Genomic DNA, 19922 nt, shown 5'->3' with positions numbered 1-19922 from the left:
GACTTCAGCAGGAGCGCGGATCAGGCAGCGGAGAAACGTGTTAGTTTGGAAATAATGTGACAAAGTAAGTTTAGTCTGCGTTTGACTCTCTTTGCTTTGTAACGTTAGAGTTCTGTCATTTCTTTGTTCTAAAAAGCATCTGAAGTCAATTTTGTGCGTGATTTTGAATGAAGTTTCTGCTCATTTTGGCACTTTTGTTTGGTTTGGACTGGATTGTTTGGATTGAATTGCTTGTGTTTAAATGTGGAAATAACGTGGAAAATGCATTTATAGATTTGATTTATTTGGTTTAAAACAATTCTGGAGGTGATTTTGAGACGTGTCTCGTATTTCAAAATGACCGCTTTTGAATGAGTCTGAAATGATCGGTGTCGAGGGTCAAACTCTAGTACTCGTGGTTTAGTCCCGGAGATGATTCCCTCAGAGGTTTAACGTCTCGTTGGTGTTCAAACGTCTGTGTGTGTGGTGTTTGTGTGGCAGACTTCGAGGAGCAGCTGTGTGACTCCAAACCAGGACAAACCTTTCGTCTGCCATCGTCCAGTTCAGAGGAAACGTCCCTGACCCGGTCTCCAGGGTCTCCTCGTTCTCCAGGATCCAGCTCCGGCAAAAGACACGACTTCATTTTCCTGGTAACAGCAGCAACACCATCAACGACACCATCAACAACACCATCAACAACAACACAATCAACACCACCAACAACAACAACAACAACACAATCAACACCACCAACAACAACAACAACAACACAATCAACACCACCAACAACAACAACAACAACAACACAATCAACACCATCAACAACACAATCAACAAAACCATCATCAACAACAACAACAACACAAACAACACCATCAACGACACCATCAACAACAACACAATCAACACCATCAACACAATCAACAACACCATCAACAACGACAACAACAACACCATCAACAACACAATCAACACCATCAACACAATCAACAACACCATCAACAACAACAACAACAACACCATCAACAACACAATCAACAAAACCATCAACAACAACAACACAAACAACACCATCAACAACACCATCAACAACAACAACAACAACAACACCATCAACAACACAATCAACACCATCAACAACACAATCAACACCATCAACAACAACAACAACAACACAATCAACAAAACTATCAACAACAACAACAACAACACAATCAACACCATCAACGACACCATCAACATCACCATCAACAACAACATCAACACCATCAACAACACCATCAACATCACAATCAACAACACGATCAACATGACTATAAAAAGAAGATTCTCAAGAGTCACAGATGTCAGAGTTACAGATGTCAGAGTTACAGATGTCAGAGTTACAGATGTCAGAGTCACAGACGTCAGAGTTACAGATGTCAGAGTTACAGATGTCAGAGTTACAGATGTCAGAGTCACAGACGTCAGAGTTACAGATGTCAGAGTTACAGATGGAGAAAAGGCCAGTTATGGTGGAGATTCAGAGCGTAGTGTTTGTGAGGCTCGGAGGGGAGAAGACTTTAGTGTGAATGAAGCTCCAGTCGAGTTTGTGACGAGGAACATGTGAGAACAGGGTCAGAAGCTTAAATGCATATAATCTCTGTCCTTAAGGAACCCACTGGCTGAAGTTCATGTAGGTGGAGCTGATGGAGCTGATGTTCATGTAGGTGGAGCTGAAGTTCATGTTGGTGGAGCTGAAGTTCATGTAGGTGGAGCTGATGGAGCTGAAGTTCATGTAGGTGGAGCTGATGGAGCTGAAGTTCATGTAGGTGGAGCTGATGGAGCTGATGTTCATGTAGGTGGAGCTGAAGTTCATGTTGGTGGAGCTGAAGTTCATGTAGGTGGAGCTGATGGAGCTGAAGTTCATGTAGGTGGAGCTGATGGAGCTGATGTTCACGTAGGTGGAGCTGAAGTTCATGTAAGTGGAGCTGATGATCATGTGGTCTTCATCTGGTCCTGGAGGAGATCACGTGTCTGCCTCTGTTTGCAGCCGGCGTCCAAGCAGCTGTACGACGATGAGACCTCCTCCTCCGTGTTCGGGCTCCGGTCCGTCGTGAACGCCTCGCCCCGCGGCCCGGAGCGCCCCCCGCCGGCCTGGAGCGGTAACAGCACCTCGGGGCCTCCTCCCGTGGCCGAGAAACCGCGCTGGAGCCACGGCAGGCCGACCCCGGCGCCGGTCGTCCCGCTCGACGTCACAGGTACGGAGGACTCGTTATGCGTCGGGTTTTTGGACGATGCTGAGCGATAACGAGCCAGAGCGATAACGAGCCGTGTCTGCAGCCTTTGCAGTGGTGAGGTCGCTTCCCTTCACAGTCTCGTCAGCTTCACACCGCGTCTTTGTAGAATCCACGTTTGACATCGTGAATCGTGTTGTATTCCTCCAGTTCGACGAGAAACTGGTCCCTGTCCTTCACGGATCGTCCCTTGAGGTCCCGGATGTGATGTTCATTGTTTAAGTGACCGTGTTACGTTACATTTTCCTATTTCGAGATGAAAAGTTGAATTACGTCATGACATTGCTGGTGTAGATTGTCCATCCGCACTGGTTGTTATGGCACAGCTTCAGGTCGTTCTCTCCTAACGACTGTTTAACGGCTAAACCTCGTGTCGTTTTGCGAGCCTCGGACTGGCTTGAGCGCTTGGAAGAAAGTCAAATCAGTACCCTCCTGTAAGTGGTATGAAAGTGTACGGTCTTTTCTATTTGACTGTAGAAAGTGTAGAAAAGCCCAAGGGACGGACTTGCTCTAAACCTTTTGTACTCTTTCCAACCATGTCGTCTCCCCCTCTAAGTCTTCACCTCGCTGCCTTCGAACGAGTGGTGAATGAGTGCTGGACTGATTGTAAACCTGAGCTTGAGTGTCTTCTGTGTTGACGCTGTCGTCTGTGCTGTGGCTGTTTGGTTTTACTCCGGAGGTCTAACGAGTCAAAGGCCCATCAGGAACCGTCGAGGCTGCCGTGTGGGAGAACCATTCAAACCTCTCGTTTCTCATTGAAAACAACTTCTGGATGTCAGCTGAAACGTCTCGATTTTTGAAAAACCATCCGGATAACAATTAACTGTCAGACTTTATAACAAAAACTGTTAGTACTGAACACTCGCAATACTGACCTAACCTAATACTGATGTGCAATTCTGTCATATGTGCAATTGCTGTTGGAATTCATGTGCAATCTATGTGCTGTCGTGACATATTCATGTGCAATTACTGTCGTGATCACATGCAATGGTATTTATGTATTTATTTATTTATTTGTCTATGGGAGTTTTTATTTGTTTATAGGAGATCTTCTACTGAAAGTGTTTTTCAGACTTCCTATAAGTGATCTGTTCTTCTGGATCTACCTCTGTATCTTCCTGCGTTGCACCAATGAAATTTCCCCATGTGGGACAATAAAGGAATATCTTATCTTATCTTAATTTCATGTTAATATCGAGCACAAAGTCTCATAGTCCGATAATAACGGTAAAATGTGCTCCGACTCGTTAAAGACGTCATAACGATCATAACGAGCTCTCTTGGGTTGATCACAGGCCGGTTTGTGTCGCGCTGCCGAGTGAGGAGCAGAACAAGTCGTGGTTCTGTTGCCATGGTAACACCGCTCTTCCCCCGGAAAATACGGCAGAAAAAAGAGAAAGGTCTGAAGAGGAGGAGAGTGTTTAGAATGGAACGAGAGAGTGAATGAACACGTGGTCACGGCTGCTTCTGCCTCGATTCAGAAAAAGCGCAGGAGCTGGTTGTGTTTTGTGAATGGTGCGAGAGCAGGAACCAGCCGAGGGTTTGGGACATTTACACTTCTATTTTAGGTTTGAAGGCAGCGGCGCATTCACTCTGCTTTTCTGAACCGTATCGACGGAAGTGGAGATGAATCAAATCAACACATTTGGTTGAGACAGAAATATAAAGCCAAATCACTGACACAAGGCAAAGTACCCAAAGCAACTTCACATGTTTGCTTTAGTGAAAAATATCATGTGACTGTATATTTTTGATAATTTATTCCAGAGAAGCTTTTACATGCAATGCATAATAATGAAGCAGCAACGCCCAGTTGAATGAATGAATCATTGGCTTTACATTGAGCCTTCCATGACACCCAAAGCACTTTACGATGCACATTTCACTCACTCCAGACTCTGGTGTAAGATACTACTGTGGCCACAGCTGCCCTGGGGCAGACTGAATTGAAGGTAAACAAAAGTAACAAACCTAGAGATAAAGATCAATATGAATGAACAAAAAGGACAAACCCATTCACTGCTTTATGCAAAGGAAGGAGCTCCACCGGCGCCAGACAGAGGGAGGGCGGAGGGGAGGTGGCTGAAGCCCAGAAGAGGGCCCAAAGCAGGCAGTGGACGGGACCTAGAGGAGACAGGGAAATAGGTCCTGGTCATTTAGGGCTGAACAGATTGTATTTTCTTTACATGTTGTCTGTCTGTGTGTCCAGGTGAAAGTGGAGGAGGAAGAAGGTTCCACGGGGTCGACCTGCTGCAGCACTCGCCCTGCCCTTCGCCCGCGGACCTGCCGCACCAGCCGCGCTCACTGGAGCCCGTCACGGACACTCTCCACCAGGGGGCGCCGCTGAGGAAGACTCGCTCCGACCTGGAAGCCGCCCTGAGCCCGGGTGAGAGCGCCTGGGGGTCGACCTGCTCTTTCAGGGGGTTTCAGGGTCACGTTTCAGGCTTTTGTCCCGAGCAGATCTGGTGACAGTAGCTTTGCCCCTGTGCCCTGCAAAACGAGCACACACTGTTGAGTGCACAGTAAAGCATCAAAAACAAGCACTCCAACAAACAACGTACAAGTTACAAAGACTCAAAAATCCTGAGAACACTTTTCGGCACAAATATTTTTCCAGTGGTAGATAAGCGTTTGAAATTCATTGCTCAAAAGTGAAGGCTAAATGGAAGGCTAAAGGCTAAATTGCTGCTTAGATAAAACGAGCAAATAAAGGTTCCGTTTTCTTAATGTCTCGTTCTCATTTCTCCTCCAGAGCAGCGTCACTCGGACCACTTTTCCCCCGGAGCCATGGACCACTCTGGGCTTCTTTGCTCCTGGAACGGCCCTAAAGGCTCCACGTTTGCCCCCGGTGCCTGGAACAAACCTTACAGCCATCACAACAACTACAACGCCACGGCGCCCAAGGGCCCGGCGGTTCCCCCGAAGCAACACACGGTGATCGGGGGCTGCATCCAGTCCGTGAACCCCGAATCCAGACCCCCGATCGGGAAACGGAGCGAGACGGAGGGGAGTGAGGGCACCCGAGGGCGCCAGAGATCCGCGCGCTCCATCGCCGCCGCCAACGCTTTCAAATTCAGAGAGCGCTCGCTTTCCACGCCGACCGATTCCGATTCCTTTGGATTCGACGGACGTTTGCCGACGGGAAATGGAACGGGCGACCAACGACACGAGAGCTATCTGGGCGCGGGGGAGAACTACGCCTTGCTGTACCCGAGTGGGAGTTCCGAGGACAGCGCAAGCACGACGGACACAATTTCAGTCGCGGCTTCGGATTACAGCAACGAAAGCAGGTTGAGACTTCGCTCCAGGTCGATTTCGCTGAAAAAGTCCAAGCGCAAACCTCCGCCGCCCGTGAGAAGTGTTTCGCTCATGAAGAGCTTGGGCGAGGCGGACGGGAGGCTTCATCACGGGAGGGGCTTGTACCGCGACGGACGACCCAAAAGCCTGCACATCCCCCGGGACCAGTACCCGGACTTTAAACCCAACTTCCTGATACCGAGTTCGGGTAAAAACTCGCGAGGAGACGGCAGAGAGGAGAGCCGAGTGGAAAGGCCTCCGAGTCTGGAGATACAAGCGCCTGACCAGGACACGGAGTTTACCAACCACTGGCAGTTCGGCGAGTGGAGGAACAACAACGACCCCTACAGGTGAGAACATGTATTTGATATGTGGAAAAGCTGTTCACCCTGTAGTTTAGACCTCTAGATAAAATAAGATAAACTTACATTTGTCACACAATGAGGACAATGTTCTAACAGTTGGTGAATTGTAACCCCCAAAATCACAGCAGCAGTTGCCTCGGAGGGCGACAGTGAAAAAGGCTCTACCTTCTACTGTGCTTTTAGAGACTCTTGGGACCACCAGAAGGCTCTACCTCCTACTGTGCTTTTAGAGACTCTTGGGACCACCAGAAGGCTCTACCTCCTACTGTGCTTTTAGAGACTCTTGGGACCACCAGAAGGCTCTACCTCCTACTGTGCTTTTAGAGACTCTTGGGACCATCAGAAGGCTCTACCTCCTACTGTGCTTTTAGAGACTCTTGGGACCATCAGAAGGCTCTACCTCCTACTGTGCTTTTACAGACTCTTGGCACCACCAGATGTCCAGCATTCTCTGTTTGGATGAGATGGTTCTATAGCATCTTTGAGGTAGGATGGGGCCATGTCATTTATGGCTTTGTAGGTCAGGAGTAGAATTTTAAATTTGATTATAAACTGGACAGGAGCCAGTGAAGAGACTCCAGCACCGGCGTAATGTGCTCTCTTCTTTTAGTTCCTGTTAGTACGCTAACGCTGCGCTGAGGTCCAACAGAACCAGGATTGAGACGAGTTAACTCTGAGGCTAACACTAACTGTGAAGCTAATGCTAACTATGACGCTAATGCTAACTCTCCCATGGACAATGCATTGGCGCTAATGAATGGAGCTGTATCAGTTTGAGATGGGTTTATGGAATATGTCTTTGAAAATGTATAAGAAATGACGAGTACAGGGCCACGTCTGAGGGGTTAGTTCCTTCAGGTGCTACGCAGAATCCTTTAGAGTCTATATATTTGCTGAATTTAGAGTCAGTTGTGTACTCCTTTTCTAGGGCTTGTTTTGCCCTAGTTTGGACCCCCAAAGTCTCAGACCCAGTTTAGATCTGGTGGTAGGAGGGTCTAATATTGTGTTGTGTTCTGGGTGAGTACATAGGTCTATTTTTATTCTAAAACCTTATTGCCTTTTATTTTATCATAGTTTATATTTTACTTTACTTATTCATGGTTTTATGTAGCACCTTATTGCCAAAGTGAATATAGTTCTTTCTCGCTCAGGTCGCTCTCCGGCTCGAGCTCGGCCACAGGAACCACCGTTATCGAATGTATGAGAGTGCGAGGCAGCGCCGAGTCTCTGCGCGAGTCGCCTTCCACCTCCCGAGCCACCTCCCCGTCGCTGCTCTGCATGGAAGCCGACCACAAAGCCTCCTCCCCCTTCAGACCGCACGGACTCATGTCGCCCTCCAGCGGTTACTCGAGCCAGTCCGAGGCTCCGACGCCGACGGTGTCCCACCAGCTCGGCACGGGCACGATAATGGGATGTAAAATGCGCCCCAAAATACCTGAAAGAAAATCGTCCCTACCTTCGCCAAAAGATCCGGCGGCGCGGTCGAGATTGTCGTTCGAAATGCCCGGGAATGCGCACCTAGAGTTATCTTCTCTCAAACCAAAGCAGAGAGCGAATCGCCGGCATTCGGACACATCAACGGCGGAAAAGCCCGGCAAGATGAGCCCGAGCTCGTCGCAAGCGCTTCCCGTGGTGACGCAAAACGAACTGAAAACCATTCGGCTTCGATCGGTGTCCCGCGGCGACCTCGAGGATTGTCCCGATGGCGCGTCCGACACAATCGAAGAAGAGCGCGGTCGAGATGTCGGCGAGAATCCGAGTCCGCCACCGACGTTGCCCAAACCCAGACCGCCGGTCGCAATGAAGCCGCCGTTACCCAGACGGCCCATGAATCTGCAGCTCAAGCCTCCGTCACCATCGTCCACGTCGCTGTCCACCGACTCGCCGCCCGGTTCGCCCGTCGATCGCCCCGTCCCGCTCGGGAATATCTACAAAGTCATGAGAAAACCCAAACCCAAGAAAACGCCTCCGCAAATCCCAGCGAGCCCGGACGTCCACTCAAGCGTGACTGCAAACTACGAAAACCAGTCCATTTTGCATTCGTTGTACGATTTACCGCCACTGCCCGATCCCCAGCCTCTGCTCGAAGACCCGGCGCTGGAGCCGGACTTTGACCCCGATCAGGAGCTGCGTTTGGGGGACGGCGGATCACTGCCGTCGCCCTGTTGCACCCAAGAGGCTCCGGAGCTCCAGGACAAGAGCAGAACACTGCCCCCTAGAGCCAACACTTCCTGTGGGGCAGAAGCCGTGGACAAGAAGAAACCCAAGGTATGGAAGACTTAGCGATCGAGAGAAGGGCTGTCGCTAACGATGATTCGAGAAGTCGACTAGTCAGCGGTTATTTTTTTCGTTTAAACGAATAAACGGCCGATATTTGGCGCTTATATTTTACTAATGGCTAAAGGACAAATAGAAGAACATAAATGCTACAATATGGCAACAAATCATTATTGTTATTATTTATTTATAAGTCAAAAGTGAGCTTTACTTCTACTTTAAATAGATGTTTGTGCCTTATTATTGTGAATTATTAAATGTAAATATTGGTATCGACTGAGAAGTTTTAACACTGAAGCTGTAGAATGTGAATATATAACGTTGATTAATACGTTTCTTTGCTAAATAGTGTGTCGCCTTGATGAAATCTCCTTTAAATGTTTAAATCTTCTGCAGGTCCCTCCTCCTGTCCCCAAGAAACCCCGGTGTGTTAAACCCACATCGAGCTACTCCTCCAGCAAGCGCCCGAGCACGCAGGCCGAGGGTCCCATGGGTGCTCAGTCTCCTTTGGGTGCTCGGTCTCCTTTGGGTGCTCCACCGCTTGAAGACCGTGCGAGCACCCTACACATTCCAGAGCCTTTACCAGAGGAAGAACACCCTGAAGAGCACCATGAGGAGCACCCTGAGGAGCACCCCGAGGAGCACCCTGAAGAGCACCCTGAGGAGCACCCTGAAGAGCACCCTGAGGAGCACCCTGAAGAGCACCCTGAGGACCGGGAGGAGGACAGGTCTAAGGAGTTGTCTCTGGACTCCTCCCTCTCTGAGCTGGACCACAAAATGTCCGCCGCTGACATTGGATTGGGTAAGATTACTTTTACTTTTGAATCAGTTACAAAGCGTGAACAATAAAACAAAACCGGCGTAGGTCATCTTTTCCATTTCATAAGTTAGAAATGGATTCATTCTGTGTCATCCATTTCTTTGTGATAGCTTTTCTCCTGCTGCCGGAACTCTTTTCCAAAGGTATCCATAAACTGTTTCAGGTGTAGGAGTTTGATGTCCCAGATACAGTGTGTGGATTTTGATAAAAGTGTTATAAAAGCATAATTTTTGTTCAAACGTGCAAGAATCTCAGGTGGCAAGAAAGCATGAAATTATACATATATAAAAATAAATTCTGTTCATATGTTGACTTTTGTCCCTCGATGGAGACCTATGTTTTCTCCAGCAAAAGCAGATGCTGTCTGACCTCCACCCATTGTTACTAACAGTAAACTATTGTATTCAGGTAAATGTGATCAATAACAGTTTTGTGCTCATGTTTGTTTCCAGATGAGAGCGCCATGAGTGAGAGCGCAGAGCAGCAGGTTTCAGAAGAGCTGCAGGTTTCAGACGAGCTGCAGGTTTCAGAAGAAGCTGAGGACGTTCTGAGCAGCTCCTCTCACACCACAGAAGACCTGTTCACCATCATCCACAGGTCCGAGCAACGCTAATGCGCACACTGACTCACGCTAAGGCACGCCAACGCACGCTACGGCACGCTAAGGCTCGCTAAGGCACGCTAAGGCACGCTAACGCACGCCAACGCACGCCAACGCACGCTAAGGCACGCTAAGGCACGCTAAGGCACGCTAACGCACGCCAACGCACGCTAACGCACGCTGTTGCACGCTAACGCCCGTTTACCCCAGGAGATTCTAGACAACAACCAACACTCAGCAACATGCACGGAATGCACCGGGGAATACCGGGACCTTTTAAATATGAGGTACCATAGTTCCCCGGTTCATAGGGGGGAACATAGGTACCAGGGAACATAGGTACGCACTCCACCGCAACGCATTTGCTAGCTAACAGTCTCCTACAGGCAATGCTAGCTTTTAATAAATTTCACAATAAAGTAAGAGTAATATAATAAATAATAAAGACTGTTTAATTGTTTTAATTTCTATATTACGTCGGCTCATGTGTGATGTCTTTAACCTGGATCCACCTGCAGCTCACTGCCTGATCTTACAGTATTTATAACTGGACAGGAAGTACTGACGCTAAGTCTGAGGTGGCCGCGTGCAGTTGTGCAGAGCCAGTAATTAAAGGGGCTGCACCTGATTTTTACTGCTTTGAAATGTGAAAAACACGTTAAACTCGTTAAACATCTCCACACGTATCGCTCTCTCACCTCACCGAGTCTAAAAGCACTTTTCATGAGTCTTTGAGCCCAAAGCCAGTTTTTCTGTCTCGAGTAATGCTAACAAACATTAGCATGCTAACGCTGCACTTCGCCTGCGTCTCTGAAAATAAAACTCTATAAATAGAATCAGGAAGTGCTGTGGTGTTTTTACCTGAATAAATGTTTTAACATTATATCTGAACTGGAACTAACAGGTTCACATTTCAGAACAGCCTCTTTATGTTTTCAAATACATCATTTTCAGTATATTACATATACTTTACAGTATATTTTCATTTATCATATGTTGAATTCTTTGAGTTTGGGTTGAGGCTGTGATACTCGAGCAGGTTCAAAATGGGAACTAACATGAAGTATTTTAGACGAGCAGATTGTTCTTCTGACCAGAGCTTTGCCCTTTGATGAAGCAGATGAATCCTGTGCTGTGAATATGAGACACTCCCCTAGCAACAGCCCGGCAACAGCCGCTGTGATCGTCCAATCGATTTTATTCTTGTCCACACGATTTCATGAACCACACACCACAGCTGGACAATGGCCCACACCCTTTCCTCTTCACACCTCTCCACCTGGACTCACCCATCCCCCCAGCACACAGTCCCCCTGCCAACCACTGACTGTCACAGCAGCACAGGTGAGGAGTGAGCTGAAGAGGATTAAAGTGAGGAAGGCAGCAGGACCTGACGGCATCAGCCCCAGGCTCCTTAAGTCCTGCGCAGATGAACTGTGTGGAGTTATGGAGCATGTCTTCAACATGAGCCTGAAGCTGAGGGTGGTACCACAGGTCTGGAAGACCTCCTGTCTGGTACCTGTGCCCAAGACACCGCGCGCCAAAGACCTCAACAGCTTCAGGCCAGTGGCTCTCACGTCCCACCTGATGAAGACACTGGAGCGGCTGGTCCTGGACCACCTCCGCTCCACCGTGAGCTCAGCCATGGACCCGCTGCAGTTTGCATATCGGTCTGGCATCGGAGTGGAGGACGCCGTCATCTCCCTGCTGCACCGCTCTCTCTCTCACCTGGAAAAGCCTGGCAGCTCTGTGAGGATCCTGTTCTTCGATCTTTCCAGCGCCTTCAACACCATCAGCTCCTGAGGGACAAGCTGGAGACAGCTGGTGTGGAGTATGACGATGCGGAGGACAGAGGACTGGAGCAGGACTTTGTGGACTGGTGTCATCGGAACCACCTCCTCATCAATGCGGGAAAGACAAAGGAGATCGTGGTGGACTTCCACAGAGGCCACGCCCCCCTCACCAGTGAACATCCAGGGAAGGGACATTGAGAGAGTGACTCATACAAGTACCTGGTGTTCATCTGAACCACAAACTGGACTGGACTCATAACACAGACGCACTGTACAGGAAGAGCCAGAGTCGGCTCTACCTCCTGAGGAGACTCAGGTCTTTTGGAGTGACAGGGCCGCTCCTGTCACTCCTGAAGACCTTCTCCTCCTCTGTGGTGCATCAGCTCCTGTAGGTGTGGTCATCACAGAGAGGGAGAGTGTGACGGAGCCAGTCCGTCTTTAACTGGTGTCGCCGCTTATTTGCTGAGCAACCGCGCGGTCGTCATGCCCGCGCGCACTTTCCAACACACACTCATACATTCCCCGCTCCCCGCGTTTCCCTCTGTTTCATTCATTCGCATCAGACGCTACACACGCATCTTTCCCCGCACTCCTCCGTCACTAATCCACAGGCTGCACACTTGCGCGCGTTAGGTTAAGTCTAAGCACACACACGTCAATTGTTGCCTGTTTTGTCACGAAGCCGCGCTCCGCCGATGCGTCGCGTTGGGTCGAAACCGAGCCAGGACTTCCTGGAAGTTTAAATGCGCGTTGTTCGCGCCGTGGTGCTGACCATGTGACACCGGGTATTCTATGTGTTTATATTGCTTTATTTTGAACATGTGTATATAATTAATGATGTATTATGTTGTAGGAAGAGGCCACAACAGTTTATTGTCAGTTTATTTGGGGTTTGAATTATATAGTTATTTTGCTCAGTGGGAGGGGCAAGTGAGGAATAAAGGCGAGCCGCTCTTGGCTGTGGGAGGAGTCTGTCCCCAACATCAGAGAAGGAAACAGTGAGAGAGAGAGAGTAAAAGAGAGAGAGTTAAAAGAGAGAACGAGTTAAAGTTGAACTCATAGTTGGAACTCTGTAAATATATGTTTTGGGATTTTTGGACCTTTTTTGCTCACTGTATATATTTTGCACTGTTACACTATTTTTGCACTTTGGTTTGGCACAATAAATCCACCTGAGCACTTGAAATCTGACTTCGCCATATTTTTGAGGGAGAGCCCCGCTACAGAGAGGAAGAAGCTGGACAAAGCTCCCTCCTGGGCTGTGCTCTGGACTCGGTGCAGGAGGTGGAGGACAGAAGGGTCCTTGCTAAACTCACATCTATGCTGGACCATGAGTGTCGCCCCCTGCAGGACAATCTGTCCCCTGCAGGACACTCTGTCCCCTGCAGGACACTCTGTCCCCTCTGGAGAGCAGCTTCAGTGACAGATCCACCCTCGCTGTGTGAGGGAGACGTTTCAGTCTGTCTTTCTGCTGCTGTCACACTCTACAACAAACACTGTCATACCCATGTGCAATACTGACATACCCATGTGCAATACTGTCATAACCATGTGCAATACTGACATACCCATGTGCAATACTGTCATACCCATGTGCAATACTGTCATACCCATGTGCAATACTGACATACCCATGTGCAATACTGACATACCCATGTGCAATACTGTCATACCCATGTGCAATACTGACACCCATGTGCAATACTGTCATACCCATGTGCAATACCGTCATACCCATGTGAAATAGTGACATGTGCAATACTGTCATACCCTTGTGCAATACCGTCATACCCATGTGAAATAGTGACATGTGCAATACTGTCATACCCATGTGCAATACTGGCATACCCATGTGAAATAGTGACATGTGCAATACTGTTATACTCATGTGAAATAGTGACATGTGCAATACTGTCATACCGATGTGCAATACTGTCATACCGATGTGCAATACTGACATACCCATGTGCAATACTGACATACCCATGTGCAATACTAATAATAATAATAATAATAACTTTTATTTATATAGCGCTTTTCTGTCATACCCTTGTGCAATACTGTCATACCCATGTGAAATAGTGACATGTGCAATACTGTCATACCCATGTGCAATACTGGCATACCCATGTGAAATAGTGACATGTGCAATACTGTTATACTCATGTGAAATAGTGACATGTGCAATACTGTCATACCCATGTGCAATACTGTCATACCCATGTGCAATACTGACATACCCATGTGCAATACTGACACCCATGTGCAATACTGTCATACCCATGTGCAATACTGACATACCCATGTGAAATAGTGACATGTGCAATACTGTCATACCCATGTGCAATACTGGCATACCCATGTGAAATAGTGACATGTGCAATACTGTTATACTCATGTGAAATAGTGACATGTGCAATACTGTCATACCCATGTGCAATACTGTCATACCGATGTGCAATACTGACATACCCATGTGCAATACTGACATACCCATGTGCAATACTAATAATAATAATAATAATAACTTTTATTTATATAGCGCTTTTCTGTCATACCCTTGTGCAATACTGTCATACCCATGTGAAATAGTGACATGTGCAATACTGTCATACCCATGTGCAATACTGGCATACCCATGTGAAATAGTGACATGTGCAATACTGTTATACTCATGTGAAATAGTGACATGTGCAATACTGTCATACCCATGTGCAATACTGTCATACCCATGTGCAATACTGACATACCCATGTGCAATACTGACACCCATGTGCAATACTGTCATACCCATGTGCAATACTGACATACCCATGTGAAATAGTGACATGTGCAATACTGTCATACCCATGTGCAATACTGGCATACCCATGTGAAATAGTGACATGTGCAATACTGTTATACTCATGTGAAATAGTGACATGTGCAATACTGTCATACCCATGTGCAATACTGTCATACCGATGTGCAATACTGACATACCCATGTGCGATACTGACATACCCATGTGCAATACTAATAATAATAATAATAATAATAACTTTTATTTATATAGCGCTTTTCTGTCATACCCTTGTGCAATACTGTCATACCCATGTGAAATAGTGACATGTGCAATACTGTCATACCCATGTGCAATACTGGCATACCCATGTGAAATAGTGACATGTGCAATACTGTTATACTCATGTGAAATAGTGACATGTGCAATACTGTCATACCCATGTGCAATACTGTCATACCCATGTGCAATACTGTCATACCCATGTGCAATACTGACATACCCATGTGCAATACTGACACCCATGTGCAATACTGTCATACCCATGTGCAATACCGTCATACCCTTGTGCAATACTGACATGTGCAATATTCTCTGTCCATATAACAGCTGTAAATAAGAGTGTTTTTTTTTGTGTTTTTAATTATGAGCATAAGAGGTTTTTTATAAGAGTTTTATAAGAGTTTTTTCTATTAAGAGTGTTTTTTAAAGTCTTCTAAAAGTTATCTGTTCTTTTACTTCTGTACTTACTTGTGTTGCAACACTGGAATTGGGACCAATAAAGGCTTATCTTATCTTAGAACCAGAACCACACAAAGAACCAGAACCACACACAGAAACAGAAACAGCCAGAACCAGAACCACACACAGAACCAGAACCAGAACCACACAGAGAACTAGAACCACACACAGAACCAGAACCACACAGAGAACCAGAACCACATACAGAAACAGAGCCAGAACCAGAACCACACAGAGAACCAGAACCACATACAGAAACAGAGCCAGAACCAGAACCACACACAGAACCAGAACCAGAACCACACAGAGAACTAGAACCACACACAGAACCAGAACCACACAGAGAACCAGAACCACATACAGAAACAGAGCCAGAACCAGAACCACACAGAGAACCAGAACCACATACAGAAACAGAGCCAGAACCAGAACCACACACAGAACCAGAACCAGAACCACACAGAGAACTAGAACCACACACAGAACCAGAACCACACAGAGAACCAGAACCACATACAGAAACAGAGCCAGAACCAGAACCACACACGTTACATTGGCTTTCATCATCATAGACTTAGAGGGAAGCGTTTTGGATGAACATTTAGAGCGAGCGTGGTGTAAAACAATCATCTACTCTTGGTGTCGTTTGCCACTAGAAACCAGCAAAGAGCTTTGTATGTTTCTTTAACTATATCTTGTTCTCTGTGTCCAGGTCCAAGCGGAAAGTCCTCGGGCGTAAGGAACCATCGGACTCTTTCGGGAGCCGCCAGAACCTCTCGTCGCCCGTAAAGAGCTCGTCGTGCAGCGCCGACCTGCGCAGCTACACCCTGATCTCCAGCCAGCGCTCCAGCTCCAGGAACGAGAACTTCATGGCCCTGCTCCAGAAGAAAGGCAACAAGTCGTCCACCTGCGGCGCTCGCGTCTCAGCGGCGGAGCTGCTCAAAAGCACAAACCCGCTGGCGCGCCGCGTCACGGAGTTCGGCGCGGCCAACGACGACGCCAAATCCGCCGCGAGCAACTGCAGCCAGTGAAACGGGCAGCCGTAAAGAGGCCGACGAGGCTGACGTACACGACCCGGAGACACGGTGCCCTCTAGGGGACGGGCCAGGTCGCTCCAACTCACGGCTGACCATTTGTGACCCAAACCCACGCTGCGCGGTGATTTTGGACGAATGGTCGCGTGGTTGCAGCAAAACGCCCACCAAAACACACCGGCAAAGTGGAAGGGACCAATGTTGGAGAAAGAACCACGAGAAGAACGTGTCGAGTTCAAGATGTGAGAGACATTCAGCAGCAAATGGCAGAACAGTGTGAATGTTCTTCTGTAATCAGTAGTATTATTTTGTCCACCAGGGGGCACAGAATTTAGACCTGGCCTGGCCACTGGCGTCAGCGTCTGACCTGGTCCTGGAGAGTTGTGGCTTTTGCTGCCCATAGTTCTGCCATTCGCGCACGCCCCCTAGTGTTCCGTTGTCCCTGTAGCGTCCTCGTCTTCTGCCCCGCCCCTCAGTGTCTCCGGGTCTAACGCGTGAGGAGCAGGTTCAGAGGACTTTGGGTTCGTGGGGGGGAAACCAGAGGAGCTCACGCAGACGCGGGGAGAATATGCAAGCGTTGTGTTCGGAATGCTAACCACTCTGCCACTGCGGCACCTTCTGTGGATCAAGGATTCTCTGGGAATGACCTGAACGCGATGGAGGACTTTACGTGGGATTATGACATTCTGGGATTTTCCGCACAAAAAACGAGGAAAACCAGGATCGACAAAAGCCGATTTTCCAATTTTAGACAATTTCCGGCGATGTTTTCCGGAACCGAAAGACCCAGAACGTCAGCGATCTCAAACATTCCGACTTTCCCAAGCCCAGCGGAAGAACGAAGCACTTTCATCCCGTTTGCGCCTCGCTAAAGGACTTTAGTTTGGTTTGTCGTCATGTACAAAGGCCAAGCGTTTCTCGAGCGCGTTTGTGGAAGGACAACGGGGAAAGAACCCGGATCAAGCATCGGAAGAGTCTGAAACGTGAAGCGTCGCGGCCGTTCCTGCGGAGTCTGTTTGGGTCCGACAGGGTCTAAGAGAGCATGAAGCGGGTTTGGTCCGACAGGGTCTCGGGATCGTCCCCGATGAAGGGACCAGAGACTGTCCGAGGGGACCAACGAGGCGAGACGTTTAAAATGAGCATGTTTTCAAACGCACGTGTCCATTTTGCGCCTTTTATTTCGCAAATCACAGCCTGTATTTCTGTCGTACGTTCAAAAACACCCACATTAAACGCTTATAGTTTCTTTTCGTTTCTCGTGGACATTTTTGACTCATTCTCCTCATCTTTTAAACGCGCCAAGCCCGTTTTGATTCTGAATTCCTGGCGCACGTTCGACGTAGGTGTCATGAAGCTGCTTTAACTCTGACGACACAAACACAACGTTCTGATGGTTTGAATCAGAAGGAGACAAATGTGCTGCTGGTTTGACTTTGCACAGAGACACAATTTAGAGCCGTTTCATTTGTTTCACTGACATTGAAATATCAGACGTATGAACAAACTCGTCATGTGAATCTAAAGTCTGAATAACAGCTCCACTTTCTGAGAATAATGTGACTTTAGTTTATTTGTGACGGAGAAACAGAGTTATTATAAATATAAAGAAAACATATTTACATCAAGAAAACATGTCTCAACCATCCATCACTTTGGCTCTTTTTATTCACTTTGGCTCTTTTTATTCACTTTGGCTCTTATTATTCACTTTTCATACTTTATTTTGTTGCATTTTTCAGACTTCTTTGTCGACAGTTTGTGCAAAAATGGACCTTGAATTTGAACTTCACTTGTTTCATTTTTTCTTTATCAAATGTTTAGAAATTATGACATAAAACTATATAAAATTGATAATTATATCTTAAATATATAGAATCCTTTACATGTGCCAGTGCAGTGAGAATGCCCCCTGGTGGTACAAAGTGTGCCAGTGCAGTGAGAGCGCCCCCTGGTGGTACAAAGTGTGCCAGTGCAGTGAGAGCGCCCCCTGGTGGTACAAAGTGTGCCAGTGCAGTGGTTTTCAAGCTGAGGTGACGCGCACAGGGTTTTGTTCGAGTCAAAGCTTTAAAACGTTTATGAAAAGAGTCAAATATCGTGATGTTTTTCAGGTAAAAAAAAAATCACTTGTAAAATGAATCAAATGAATAGATCTATAAATGTTATATTTTATTAAAATGAATATTATTATCATTGAATGTTATAAAGGAAATCTGTTCCAAAAAGAGGACAAAAACATATGATATTGTAAAACAAACAGATCAAAGCAACAGTTTGGGACTAAAGTAGATTTTGAGTAATAATTTAATCAAATATCAAAGAAGCTCCTAAAAACACACGAAACTTGTTGTTTTTTTAAATGTACCATCAATAAATGATTTTTGGAACGTCTGCTGTTTCCATTCCTGTTTTTACTCCATGAGTTCTGCTGATTTGAGACATTTTTTTGTGTTTGAATAAAGTCTTAATTTGTCCTGTTCTTGTGTTTCTGTTTGAAAGGATTTTGTGCTTTTTTCATTCTCTCTCATTTCTTCAAACACCAGATCAAAACAAAAACACCTTCTGTTTTTCTTTATTCTACTTCTTTTACATTTTACCACCGTAAACGATAAAACCAGCCTAAACCACCATTATTAATGTGACTTTATTGATACGGTCATTACTTATTACTCTTAAATTAAAACTTTTTCATGGTGTAATGTTTTCATAGACTTCATGTGTAAAAAAGGTCACGATGTCACATATTTAGGGCATGAAACTGGCCGTCCGCCCAAACAAATGTCGGCCATGTTGGATCTAAAGCAGAAAGACCAACGCTCAAATGTAAACACAACATTTCCCACGTTTCACTGTCATAAACTCTACATTGTGGGCGTGGTTCCTGGTCACTGAGACAGAAGTAAAAAGGTGTAAACCACTGAAGTCAATGTTTTCTTCAGAGATGAACTGGTCCAATGAGCCTGCGGTTCCATGTTGTCCTCAGACGCTCTGAGCTGAGGCTGATGTCTGATGACAGACTTTTGACTCGTGCGTGACGTCCAATCAGAGAGAAGTTTTCTAAAAGTGACGCTGAAAATGTCCAAGAACATCTATCAATCAATCAAAATGTATTTGTCACAAAAACAATAATCATACTCAACAGTAGGAGTAAAAAATATTTTATTTAAGTCATTATTATCCTTTATTTAACCAGATTGAGAACTCTTTCAATTGTGAAAAACACTGGACTCGTGCCTCCTCACTGGTTTAGCTCTTAAAATAAATAAATAAATGTTTCTCTTTTGTGTCGTGTCTTAAGGTTCAATAAAAACTGAAATCGTATCAAACATCAGATTCTGGCCGAGCTCTGGGTTTAAACGAGACAAACCACAAACGATGAAGAGATAAAAATGTGTCAAAAACAGGAAACTTTCAAAGACCAGACTCAGACCGGTTTTAGACCTGGTTCAGTCCTGGTTTAGTCCTGGTTTAGTGCTGCTTTAGTCCTGGTTTAGTCCTGGTTTAGTCCTGGTTTAGACCTGGTTCAGTCCTGGTTTAGTCCTGGTTTAGTCCTGGTTTAGTCCTGGTTTAGTCCTGCTTTAGTCCTGGTTTAGTGCTGCTTTAGTGCTGCTTTAGTCCTGGTTTAGTCCTGGTTTAGTCCTGGTTTAGTCCTGGTTTAGTCCTGCTTTAGTCCTGGTTTAGTCCTGCTTTAGTCCTGCTTTAGTCCCGGTTTAGTCCTGGTTTAGTCCTGCTTTAGTCCTGGTTTAGACCTGGTTTAGTCCTGCTTTAGTCCTGCTTTAGTCCTGGTTTAGTCCTGGTTTAGTCCTGCTTTAGTCCTGCTTTAGTCCTGGTTTAGTCCTGCTTTAGTCCTGGTTTAGTCCTGCTTTAGTCCTGCTTTAGTCCTGGTTTAGTCCTGGTTTAGTCCTGCTTTAGTCCTGGTTTAGTCCTGCTTTAGTCCTGCTTTAGTCCTGGTTTAGT

The 19922-nt window shown here is 46.6% G+C and overlaps 1 protein-coding gene across 1 annotated transcript; it reads left to right on the top strand.

Moving 5' to 3' along the window:
* The first annotated feature begins 361 nt into the window (after positions 1-361).
* Positions 362-18313, top strand: nhsl2 (NHS-like 2). The gene is made up of 9 exons (XM_072458734.1): positions 362-377; positions 481-629; positions 2012-2219; positions 4468-4644; positions 5011-5905; positions 7072-8188; positions 8594-8999; positions 9470-9614; positions 15647-18313. Exons 1-9 carry the CDS (start codon positions 362-364, stop codon positions 15963-15965), a joined length of 3432 nt encoding a protein of 1143 aa, XP_072314835.1. The 3' UTR covers positions 15966-18313.
* Positions 18314-19922: the final 1609 nt, after the last annotated feature.

The sequence above is a fragment of the Eucyclogobius newberryi genome, unplaced genomic scaffold, assembly GCF_026437365.1.
Source record: "Eucyclogobius newberryi isolate DKJ021-1_F unplaced genomic scaffold, fEucNew1.0.hap1 SCAF_22, whole genome shotgun sequence".
In the NCBI taxonomy this organism is placed as follows: Eukaryota; Metazoa; Chordata; class Actinopteri; order Gobiiformes; family Gobiidae; genus Eucyclogobius; species Eucyclogobius newberryi.
Note: the sequence above shows the minus strand (reverse complement) of the source record. Positions and strands in the feature narration are given on the sequence as shown.

Coding starts and splice junctions, on each gene's coding strand:
- nhsl2 (XM_072458734.1), top strand. Junction 2,220..4,467: donor CGTCCCGCTCGACGTCACAG/GTACGGAGGACT, acceptor CTGTGTGTCCAG/GTGAAAGTGGAGGAGGAAGA. Junction 5,906..7,071: donor AACAACAACGACCCCTACAG/GTGAGAACATGT, acceptor TTTCTCGCTCAG/GTCGCTCTCCGGCTCGAGCT.